This window comes from Perissodus microlepis, chromosome 7 (assembly GCF_051167445.1).
Source record: "Perissodus microlepis isolate ML-2025 ecotype Zambia chromosome 7, ASM5116744v1, whole genome shotgun sequence".
Classification (NCBI taxonomy): Eukaryota; Metazoa; Chordata; class Actinopteri; order Cichliformes; family Cichlidae; genus Perissodus; species Perissodus microlepis.
The window spans coordinates 63,874,106-63,886,457 of record NC_140467.1 but is presented as its reverse complement, the minus strand read 5'-3'; the positions used below and the strand labels follow the sequence as shown (position 1 = coordinate 63,886,457).

Genomic DNA, 12,352 nt, shown 5'->3' with positions numbered 1-12,352 from the left:
CTGGGTTCTTGACATGTTTTATTGCTGAATCATGAAGAGAAAGGAGACTCTGCGTCTAGGGCAGAAGAGATAAACCACATTCCATACCCCACCTTTGTAGGAAGACAGGGAGCCAAGGTCAGGAGCCAGTCTCGCTAAGAATTAGAAAAACATGTGAAGATGTAGCTTTTATGACTAGGTGGGGGTCGTCAGAAGCTATAAGAGGCTGTGAAATTCGTCACCATTTTGAGACATGTGCCTGACCCTCTGGCAGCATCTCTCCCGTCCGGACGTGTTAATGCTCTTTGTGTTGAATTGTATGGAAATAAATGATTGTTGATTGAGCATATATACACCGAGTATTGTCCTTCCTTCAGCCCAAAGATTAAAAGAATTGGGAGATTTCAACAACTTGGTGCCTGGTGACCCGGATCTTTGGTGTGCTGAGGAGGTGCAGATTTGGCCTGTGGTGAGATCGTGGGGCGAGGCGAACAGAAGACCGGTCTAACAGCAAAAAGGTAAGCACAGCCTGTTGTATTATACCAAATGTGCATATTGGGCTTTCCAAATTAATCTGTTCGCTGAGTTACATGTATTTTCACATTAAATTTGTCGGTGTCTGGTTTTTGGTGCAAGATACTAACAACATAAGTTGAGGCTGAATTCCAGGGTGTTAGATAAACTGCTTCTACCGAGAAACTAATGACATACTACGTTGAGCTAGTTGCAGCCCACTTTACCTTCCACATTTAACTTTGTCTAAGACTGGCTTCTGTAGCAATAATACATTAGAATCTCTTGGAGACGCGGCCATAAGTCCAGTACATTGAATAGAGGTTTTGAAGTTGGTTTATGGTGTCGGTTAAGTCCTTGTGGATGCGGCTATAAAATTGAATATAGAATTAAGGAAAGCAGATGCTGGCTTACGGTGCAGTTGAACACTGGCAACGCCAAAAGCGCAACACGTCCGTAGGTTTGGTTTATGATACGGCCGTGTTCCGGTGGTGCGGCCGTAAGTGCAGTAGTGATTGGTGCTGATTTTAGTACATTGAATAGAGGTTTGACGGTGGTTTATGGTATCAGTTGAGCCTCGAGGGCTGCGGTCATAAAATATAAGTAAAATTTTACTTGCCATGAAATAAAGGTAAAGCAGAACCTGGCTTATAATATCAGTAATATCTTCGGGGACGTATGCATCACGTTTATGATGCGACTTTGCCCCGTGGTGGCGGTCATAAGCGCAGAGAAAGGGGTATCTGTTCGATGGTGCAGTTGTGCTTTAAGGGGTTCTAACAGTTGAGCTCAGAGGTTTCTGTGTAAAGTTCCGCTGATGAGAAGTGTTGTGTGTGTGGCGCGCTCTGGGTGTTGTGTGTGTAAGGTGCGCTCTGGGTGTGTTTCTGTGTGTGAAGCGTGAACACAGTGACAGTGACGGTTGATGTGTTTGAATAGGAGGACATTAGTGCGAAGAGAATGCTTTAAGATCAAAGGTTGACGCCTAGTGTACCTGTGGAAATTAAGTTTGTTCAAGGTGTGGCGACCCTCCTGTTCGTGGACGCGCGGGCAGGCCCAGCGGTGTCTGGATGCCGAGGTGGCGACTTGGGAACTGAGGACTCCCGCATAGCTACAGAAATAACACTGGAACGGCCGTGTAATCACGGGTTCACATTTATTCTGGAATAGAACAAGAGAATGCTTTTACATCTAAAGGTTGAGTTCTATCATAGCTGAAATATAAAAGGTTGAAATTCCTCGTTTAAGTGGTTGAAATTCTTGTGTGCCTGTCCCCTGACGAGTGTGAAATTAAATAAAGAGGGAATTTGGAGCCACATAGAGATAGACGGGCATAATTGGGTGTATTACTCTGTGGTGTAATTTAAAAAAAAAAAAAAAGGAGAGTGTAGAAGGTGTGGTGGTGTGAATATGTCGGGTCTTAAATCTGACATAGAAAAAGGAGAAATGCAGGGTGAGTGGAAAACTTTTGAGAAGCAGAGAGAGGAGTTGGTGAGGGCGCTGAAGGTCATGCGACCTGGTAGCGCGCCCGAGAAAAAAATCAGAGGTTGCAGCTGTGGCAACAAAAGTCAAGGAGTTGTGTGATAATGAAGGAGTGAGAGGAGAATCAAGAGGCTCGTTGGCAAAAGTGCTTCTGGGAATAGCACAGAAGCTCCAGGAGAAAGAGCAGGAGATTAGAAAACAGTTGCAGAAGGCGCAGGAGGAGAGAGCCCGCGTGACGAGGTGGGCTGTGACATGTCAGGGGGTGGAGCATTGGATGAGGGAGCGAAGGGAGGAGCCAGAGAAGCTGATGCTGCCGGCTTCCCCGGTGAAGTCATCGCTCACTAGCTTCCCCCCTCCCTATCAGGCCCCCGCCCCCCTCTATCCTGTGCTGAGGGTAGAGCAGGGCTGTCTCTCTGGTGGGGATGGCCAAGTGTTAGAAGTTACAGGAGGCTATGTAGATTGTGAAATGTCTAAAGAGCCCAAATGGCCAACGCCAACACCGAAGAGTGGAATAGTAAAGAAAAATTCTACTTTTGTCGGTGAGGAGGGAGCCTGCGGCGGAGCACAGGCACCGCCCATGAAACAGTCACCCCAACAGGAAGAGAGTGAAGAAGATAGGGCTGTGCGGCTGGTTGAAACGGTTATATCAACTTTAGAGCAACGATATCAAATTTCTGATGATGAATTAAGGAGTGGAGTAGTTGTTGCACCACAGGTTGGGAAAGGTGAGGTGTGCGGCCCCTATGGGGACGCATACGAGGGATGGTTATCTGGCACCCTTGATGACAATGCGCAAGTGGGTGGCTGTGGCAAGCAGAGATTTGAAGCAGGGCCGGAGCTAGGAGGGGCCTTTCAAAATAGAGTAGCTAGAGAAAAGGCAGGAAGAGGCAGAATAGTCAAGCCCAAACCCGGAAACGTACCACACCCCATGGTGCGCCGGAGTCAAGAGGAGAGGGACAGTCTCTCTCTGCCTGGGGAGTTCCCCCTAGTGGTGACCGCTGGGGGCCACATGAAATACAAGCCATATGGAGTGGGAGATGTTAATGCATTGACTGAATTATTACCTCCTATTACTACAGATGGAGGTGCGGGGTGGTTGAGAGAGTTTGATAGAGCAACGACAGGTGTTCAATTGGCTCTGGGAGATTTCAGAGCTGTGGTTGCCAGATGTGTCAAAGGCACAGCTCTGGATGACATAGAGAAGATAGCAGGCACAGCATTGATGGTTGATAGCACCCCATTTTGTCGTGTTGTGAATGAAATATCAACTGCATTACGTGAAAAGTATCCCACTCCAAATGCTGCTAAGATTTTGAAGCTGTTGTGGAAGCCTGATCAAACTCCAAGGGAGTACATAGAACAGGCTAAGGCTACGTGGGCCCTTAGCACTGGCCAGCATCCTGGTAGAGAAGGGATGCAACAATTGTGGTTTAGAGAAGCTGTGTTAAAAGGTGTGCCCAAACAGGTCAGAGTGGCCATGTTAGATAACCCCGACATGGAGGGGGCGGAGTCTCACGTGTGGGAGAAACATCTGGTGCATCGCCTGCAGAAAGCTCATGATGAGGTTATGGCTAAAAGTGAGGCTACAGATAACATGAAAAAGCAATTGTTGAAATTACAGCTGGGTGAAATGAGGGGTAAGGCAAATGATAAAAAAAAGGAGGACAAAATAGCAAAAGTAATGGTAGCTCAAGGTTACCAGCAAATGGGGGCAGACTTGGGTCCTAATGTATCGCCAGTTGACACACAGGGACCCGCCCAGGGAACAAATTGGGGAGGCCGTGGGGTCGGTAGAGGAAATTGGGGTTCACGTGGTGGTCAACGGGGAGGAGGCGGCGGCATGGGCAGACAAAGGGGTACGCTGAGAGTAGGTCCATATGTGCCTGGAACTGCGTGCTACAACTGTGGTCAAACTGGACATTGGGCTCGAGAGTGCCCTGACCTGCCTCAACAGTACAATATGTCACGTCCGGACATAAGGAGGCGCGGGCGTTGGTCGGCCCCAAACTCACCGATGGCTCCTCCAGGGCAGTATCCAGTGGAATACTGGCAGCAGGAACAATACTGACACACCCCACAGAGAGGCCTGGGCATAGGGGGAGGGGCAGACCCCCTGGTGCCACTGAGGGTTCAAGGACGTAACCTGCCCTTTTTAGTGGACACAGGAGCAACATATTCCACCATTCGTACTGCTCCTGAAGACATTCCACTGTCAGACACCAGAATCAGTGTGATCGGCTTCTCTGGGGTACCTATGACCCTGCCAGTAACCGCCCCTTTAAAGACTGAATTAGGACGCCAGTCCTTAGCACATTCGTACATGGTTTCATCACAAGTTCCAGTTAATTTATTGGGCAGGGACCTGCTCATTAAGCTGGGAGCTACTATCATGTGTGGAGCTGATGGATTAACAGTGACTTTGAAAGATGGCACACGGCTGTCCTGTTTGCAATCAGGAATGAGGGGACAGTGGCTGTTATCGGAGGATTGTGAACGCACCGCACAGATTTACTGGGCGCGACTGACCACATCAGATGGAATTCTGGCACAGTACCAGCTCTGGCGTCCCTGGATAATGTCCATGTCTGTTTATTCACCCCCGCGTGACCCCTACCACGTGACCTTGTTTTACGATCGCGAGCATACTGAATGGTTTGAGGATCTGTTTAATGAGTGTTTAGATGAGAAAGCTTGGGAGCTTAACTCTCAGGACATTTACGTTGGTTCAGCTGGAGTGGCAGCGTTTGTGGCGCTCTCTGGAGATCAAATGAGTTGGTATAGGATGGGAGATGAAGCGGTTCTCCACGTGTCTTTGGCAATACATGAGGGTCAACAAGCAAAAGATTTAGGCCCAATGGTGAAAGCAGCCATAAGGGCCACAGATTGGCAGCAAACGCAACTCACTGATGTCTCATACTCACCCAGTTGTAAAACGTATCGAATTTCTGTGACGGCTACTGATCAGAGTGTTTTAGAACATAAACATCTGAAGCGAACACATGGCAGGGAGAAATCAGATCACAAGGAAGCCGTTAAAGGCCTAACAGAACTCCCTGACACTCTGTGGTCTAAAGGTCCCACTGATGTGGGTTTAACATTTTGCTCCTCCATCACGTTTGAGTTAAAAGATGACACTCCAATTTGGCGTTCACAATACAGACACAGTCCAGAGGCAGAAAATGGGATTGCAGAAACAATTTCAGGGCTTCTGCGAGTGGGTGTGCTGGAGTCGTCTTCCTCCGCATGGAATACTCCAATCCTCCCAGTTGAAAAATCAGGCACGGGCAAGTATCGCATGGCACATGACCTTAGGGCAATAAACGCTGTCCTTAAGACACCAACAGTACCTGTACCAAATCCCTACACAGCTTTGACTAATTTATCTCCAGATCAGCGGTGGTTCACATGCATAGATTTGGCAAATGCTTTCTTTTGTCTCCCTCTGCATCCATCTTTGAGAGATATTTTTTCATTTACTTACAGGGGTCGGCAGCTGCGTTACACTCGGTTGCCTCAGGGCTTTGCCCTTTCACCTGGGATTTTTAATCAGGTACTTAAAAATGCTCTTTCTCCCTGTGTATTACCTGAAGGATGCACACTGATCCAGTATGTGGACGATTTGCTGATTGCTGCTAAAACAGCTGACGCTTGCTTTCAAGCAACGATGACTGTGCTTCGTCAGCTGGCAAAAACAGGCTTCAAAGTAAGTAGAGACAAACTTCAACTTGTCAGAACTGAAGTTACATTTTTAGGTCGTGTGGTGGCGATGCAGAAGGTGGGCATGTTGGCATCCCAGAGGGAAACAATTATGTCGCACCCCCAGCCACGTACTGTTAAAGAAATGTTGTCATTTCTCGGACTTACAGGTTACAGTAGACACTACATTCCTGACTATGTGGGCAAAACCAAACCTCTGCGGGATTTGGTGAAAGAACACTGCATGAGAGACCTCACAGCTAATCTGAACTGGACTACTGAGGCTGAAATGCGGTTCATTGAACTGAAACAGGCCCTGTCTCGTGCAGCAGATTTGGCAATCGCCGATTACAACTCTGATTTCTTTGTTGATGTTTCTGAAACAAATGGAGTGGTTAATGGTGTTTTGTTTCAGAAAAAAGGGGGAAGGAGACGAGTGCTGATGTATATCAGTATTGGCCTGGACAATATGGAAAAAAGACACCCCACGTGCACACAACATGCAGCAGGGGTAGCAAAAATAATTCAGAAAGTGGCTCACGTTGTGAGAGGGCACCCACTGAAAGTGCTAACAACACACAGTGTGGTGGCCTATGTGAACTCACAGGCATTTACAATGACCCCACTGAGACAACAGAGACTGACTAAAATTCTGGAGTCTCCAAACTTGACCTTCACACATGAAGGGATCAACATGGCAGACCAGATGGGAGGGGGGACACCTCATGACTGTGCACAAATAGTAGAGGTTGAGGAGAAAGTAAGGTCAGATCTGAGAGCAGAACCAGTGAATGAGGCAGACGATTATTTCACAGACGGATGTTGTTTTAGGGATCCGAGTGAAGGATTGAAAACAGGGTATGCAGTGGTAAAAGGAGTCGGAAACCAGCTGCATGTGGAGAAATCAGGAACATTGGAAGGGCCTCAATCAGCGCAGAAAGCAGAGCTTATTGCAGTGATAGAAGCTCTGAGATTAGGGAAAGGAAAAAGAGTTAACATATATACAGATTCAGCATATGTGTTTGGAGCAGCACATGTGGAACTGGGGCAATGGAGGAGGGCTGGATTTAGAACAGCCTCAAATAAACCAATCAAACACGAGGAGGAGATGAGACAGCTGGAGGATGCTCTGAAAGAACCTCTGGAGGTGGCCATCATAAAGTGTAAAGGGCATGACGAATCTAACACTTGGGTGGCAAAAGGGAACAGAGCAGCCGACGAGGAAGCAAAACGGGCGGCAGGCTATCAGGAAGGAAAACAAATGGTAAGTATGGGTATGGAATGGGGAGACCTGCCAGCCCAACAGCGAGAGGACATCGAAAAGGCGCAAGAAGGAGCCTCGCCTGAGGAAAAGACGGCGTGGCAGGAGAGAGGGGCCGTACAATCAGAAGGATTGTGGAGAGGACCCGACGGGCGGCCAGTACTCACGGCAGGAATGGCCAAGGAGAAAATTAAAGAAGCTCACGGGCTAGGACATGTAGGAGTGGCCCAAATGGAGAGGGACCTGTGTCATTGGTGGCATCCCTACATGAAAAATATGGTAAAGGAACACGTGAAAACATGCCTGATTTGTGGGCAGTACAATCCAAAGCCCACCGTGAAACCAGAAATGGGTAAGTTTCCTTTGCCAGAAAGACCAGGCCAGGAAATTGTGATTGATTACACTGACATGATAATTGCCGTTCGAGGGTTTAGATATTTGTTGGTGTGTGTGGATGCTCTGACCGGCTGGCCAGAGGCGTGGCCAACACGCAGAGAGGACAGTAAAACGGTGATCAAATGTCTGGTGAATTATGTCCCCTGGCATGGATTTCCAGAGAAGGTAAGATCGGATAATGGCACTCATTTTAAAAATCGAGATCTCGCTGAGGTGGAATGTATGTTGGGGTTGCAACATAGATATGGTACAGTTTACCATCCACAATCTCAGGGAAAAGTGGAGAGAATGAACCAAAATCTTAAAAACAAATTGTCTGTGCACAGATTTTTGCCAAACATGAATTGGGTTGACGCTCTTCCTATAGCCCTAATGAGTGTAAGGTGCGCCGTTAATCAGCGCACCGGGTTCACTCCATATGAACTGCTGACAGGAAGACAGTTTCCAGGCCCTGCAGCAGGCGTAAGAGAATTAAGAGAGGAGGTAAATGTGTCTGAACATTTGAAACAATTCAAAGCACTAAAAGCTCTTGTCTCTAGTTTTACTACGCAGGTGGGAGACCCGACCGGAAAGGAGGTGACCACGCCAGAGGCGAAGTGGGTGTGGCTGAAGGTGTATAAGCGGAAGTGGGACGAGCCGAGGTGGACGGGACCTTTCGAGGTGACCACTCGAACCTCTCATGCGGTCCAGCTGAAGGGGAAAGGTGACACTTGGTATCACTGGAGCCAGTGTGCGGCAGCAGAGGAGCCCAGGCGGTCCGAGAGGCTTTTGGGGAAAAAGGGGGACACGTCGGTCCCCACAAAAAACACAGATCTTAGCAAAAAAGGGGCAGAATAATCCCCTGATCTGTGCAACGACCAAAGGGTGGTCTACCCCGGAGGTTGAAGAAAGAAGTCGAGAATCACCCGACTGGAAGAGATAGATAGCGGCAACAATAATAGAAATAGAAGTGCCTTAGATAGAAGTCCTAGTCTAGAACCTAGTAGGTATTACTGAAATGGGGGTGGGAAAATTAAATGAGAAAATAAAGCTTTGGGAAAACTGGGGAGTGATGGGAGTGTTAACTATAATCATCATTGGTGTATTAACGATCATATTTCTGTTATGTGAATTGCCCAGCTTCAGAACTCATCCAACACCTCTTCCTCTAGCGGATCCTGAGGTGACCAGACCTGAGCGCGATGTAGGTGAGAGATCGGATCCTTGTTTGTTACATTACGGAGGCATAGAGGTGGATTACGTTAGAGGATCCACTACAGCCTTCACTTTTGATCTCTGTTCTGTGATAAAATGTGGATATGATAGGGCTAGTTGGCGGGGGTACGAAGTTTGGGTATGTCATGACCGGCGACTAACTAGTGCTTGTCTTATGGGCCGGCCCACTATCTTGGGGAATCGCCCGTGTCCGGTGTGGGATATGGTGACAGCCTACACAGCCCCAGGGTGGGACTCACCGGGCCGATGGGAAGGGTTTGCGATTCAGCGTGATTTTAGTAACAGTCAAAATCCAATTACAATGTCTATTGGTGGGTGGTGGGTTACACCTCAGCGATACAGGAAAGCCGATAAAGTATTTTATTTATTATTAGGCGTAGATGTTTCAGGGAGAGACCCAATGGGCGTGATAAAGATACATTTTAAAGATCCACCCGAAAATGTATCCAGCATCAACACCGCACCTGTGAGAGCCCCCACTTCAGACTCTAAGGTAACAAAAGGGGACTATACGAAATGGAAACCCCGACAGCTGATGTCTCGTGCCACAGGGTATGGGGACAGCAACCTGTGGTTGGATTGGCTGATTGCAAACGCGAAAGAGCAAAATGTGTCTGATTGTGTGGCATGCGCTACGGCACGCCCACACTTATTTACCGAACCAGCACCTCTGCATCCAGAGGATCAGTGGGGTTTTGATTGCATGCTCCGACTCACTCGGAGAGCAGTATCTTCAGGAAAATGTGCTCCATTGTCTGCTTTATTTCCTCCCATAGACAATGATACCGTCCCCGGACCGTTTACACCCAGGAGAGCTAATTACACTTGTTTTCATTTTACGGCAGATGATCCTGGAGAACAGGAGTATGACGCTGGAAGGATCCCGGCTGACTGGTATACGGTGACGTATCCAGGAAGAGGGGATGCCTCGCGTGCGGGCGCCACGACTGTTGGGACTTGGGCTCGAGCTGGTTTGTACTATTATTGTGGAGGTGGGAGTCTGCATGTGCGAATACCAAAAGAAGCGTTTGGTGTTTGTGCCATGGTCAGACTAGGAGCGCCTCTACTGATAATAGGGGAGAAGGTTAAACCCGTGGGGATGAATGGAAATGCGCGACTTACAATTAGGCGCAAACGTCAGGTGTTGTCTAAAGGATCTTCTTGGTCATTTGATCTAACTGGTAATTCACCCACGTATATAGATTCTATCGGTGTTCCGCGCAGCGTCCCTAATGAGTATAAATTAGTAGATCAGATAGCAGCCGGTTTTGAAAATATCCCAGTGATTTCTGCCTTGTTTCCCGTCACCCCCAACAAAAACGTGGATAGGATTAACTATGTGCATTATAACATTCTCCGGCTGGCAAACTTGACACGTGATGCGATTGAGGGGTTGGCGGAGCAACTAGGTCCCACCTCTTTAATGGCAGTGCAGAACCGGATGGCGCTGGACATGGTTCTGGCTGAAAAAGGGGGGGTCTGTGCAATGTTCGGACAAATGTGTTGTACTTTTATTCCCAATAATACTGCTCCAGATGGCTCGATAACCAAGGCACTTGAGGGGCTGCGGACTCTGGCCCATAATATGCACGAACACTCAGGTATTGAGAACCCGCTGGAGGAATGGTTGACTTCTGTTTTTGGGCAATGGAAAGGTTTTGTTATGTCAATCATGGTCTCACTGTCTGTTTTTACTGCAGTCTTAACAACATGTGGTTGTTGTTTCATCCCTTGCCTCAGAGCACTGGTAATCCGTCTCATTGACAGGGCCATAGCCTCGGGGCCGGAGGGCCCGGGGGTCATGATGCCTCTGTTGAAAGATGGGCCTGAGGATGGGGGAGAACTGGACCTTGCGACCCTGGAGTGCATGTTGTAAGTGATCTCTTTGAGAAAAGAGATCAAAGGGGGAATTGTGAAGATTATGAGTAAAACATATGTTATTTTATGACCATAGTAAATGTAGTTGAATTATGTTAACAGCTGTAGTATATATATTATCCTTTAGTTTGGATGGTGTGCTGTGCATGTAGTCTAGTTCTCATTATAATTTTGAGTTAACAGAACATATTCACTTATTAGTTCATGAGATAAATGTGCATCACTCTGTATCCTTGATCTGCTGTGAATGTCTCACACTGGGTTCTTGACATGTTTTATTGCTGAATCATGAAGAGAAAGGAGACTCTGCGTCTAGGGCAGAAGAGATAAACCACATTCCATACCCCACCTTTGTAGGAAGACAGGGAGCCAAGGTCAGGAGCCAGTCTCGCTAAGAATTAGAAAAACATGTGAAGATGTAGCTTTTATGACTAGGTGGGGGTCGTCAGAAGCTATAAGAGGCTGTGAAATTCGTCACCATTTTGAGACATGTGCCTGACCCTCTGGCAGCATCTCTCCCGTCCGGACGTGTTAATGCTCTTTGTGTTGAATTGTATGGAAATAAATGATTGTTGATTGAGCATATATACACCGAGTATTGTCCTTCCTTCAGCCCAAAGATTAAAAGAATTGGGAGATTTCAACACTTTGATAACTACATACTTCTGGAGTACTTTGTCAAGCAGTGTATAACACCTACCGTCACAATGAGAGGGAGCCGTGTGATTTTGATGCATGACAGGGCCTATGACCAGCGGTGGATTGATTCGTTCAGCTTTTTGCCCATGGGCCTTGCCAAAATACCCTCTGCTTTAGGTTTTCAAGACCTGCAGAAGGGCCATTTCCCACACAGATTCAACACTAGGGACAATGAGTATTATGTTGGTCCATACCCAGACCCCTCCTTCTATGGCTATGAGCGCATGTCTGAAAGTGGCAAGGTGAGCTTCATGGAATGGTACCAGACCGCCTCACAGAAGCCCTTTGATTTTCAGGCTGAACTCAGGCGCTACTGTGTTAACGATGTTGATGTCCTGCGTAAAGCATGCAGCATATATCGTGACACGCTACTGGGTTGTACACAAGTTGATCCATTCATGCACACTACCCTGGCTGCATTCAGTATGGGTGTGTATAAAACACTGTTTCTGCCTAGAGACACGCTTGCTCTCACGTATGATGGTGCATACGTTGAGCAGAATAAGACGTTTTCAAACGTCTCTATTGAATGGCTTCAATGTGTCCCACACAAACAACACAGTGATAAAACACGCTCTCAGAGGAGGCGAGCATAGGGTTGGGCCATATTTTGTGGACGGCTTCGACCCCACAAGTAACACGGCTTACGAATTTGCAGGATGTTTTCACCACGGATGTGTTAAATGCTACCCCGAGAGTGAAGTTAATCCTGTCAGCAAGGCATCCTATGGACTGCTGCACCGTATGTTTTGTGACAAAGTGGATGCACTGAGATCGCATTACAGTTTGACCGTTGTTGTGATGTGACAGACCCTGCAGTTGTGGCTTTCATGCACACATACAGAAAGCCAGAACGCCTGAATCCCTGAGACGCCCTTTTTGGCGGTCGCACAAATGCTCTAAAACTGTACCACAAGGTTGCCTGTGATGAAAAAATATTTTACTACGACTTCACCAGTCTCTATCCCACAGTGCAGTCTAAAAAATATTATCCTGTAGGACACCCTCAAATCATTTACAGCAACTTTGACAGGCTAGAAAATTATTTCGGCTTTATTAAATGCACAGTACTGCCACCAAGAGGGCTTTTTCACCCCGTCCTTCCCTACAGGTGCCACGCCAAACTGATGTTTCCACTCTGCAGCATGTGCGCTGAAGACCAGAACCAGTACTCTGCATGCGGGCACAGTGACAGTGAATGGGTGTTGAAAGGCACATGGGTCTCATTTGAGCTTG

The 12,352-nt window shown here is 47.6% G+C and overlaps 1 protein-coding gene across 1 annotated transcript; it reads left to right on the top strand.

The window, feature by feature from the left end:
* The first annotated feature begins 1,899 nt into the window (after positions 1–1,899).
* On the top strand, positions 1,900–11,018 carry LOC146384619 (uncharacterized). Its single transcript, XM_084932494.1, has 3 exons — positions 1,900–2,008; positions 2,133–3,548; positions 4,128–11,018. The coding sequence occupies exons 1-3, from the start codon at positions 1,900–1,902 to the stop codon at positions 8,159–8,161; spliced, it is 5,559 nt and encodes a 1,852-aa protein (XP_084788620.1). The 3' UTR covers positions 8,162–11,018.
* The last annotated feature ends 1,334 nt before the right edge of the window (positions 11,019–12,352 follow it).

Excerpts from the sequence above, each read along its gene's own strand:
- LOC146384619 (XM_084932494.1), top strand. The coding sequence starts at position 1,900 with ATGTCGGGTCTTAAATCTGACATAGAAAAAGGAGAAATGCAGGGTGAG. Across the intron at positions 2,009-2,132 it reads GCTGAAGGTCATGCGACCTG|CACAGAAGCTCCAGGAGAAA; the intron begins GTAGCGCGCCCG and ends TTCTGGGAATAG. Across the intron at positions 3,549-4,127 it reads TGATGAGGTTATGGCTAAAA|TGGACACAGGAGCAACATAT; the intron begins GTGAGGCTACAG and ends TGCCCTTTTTAG.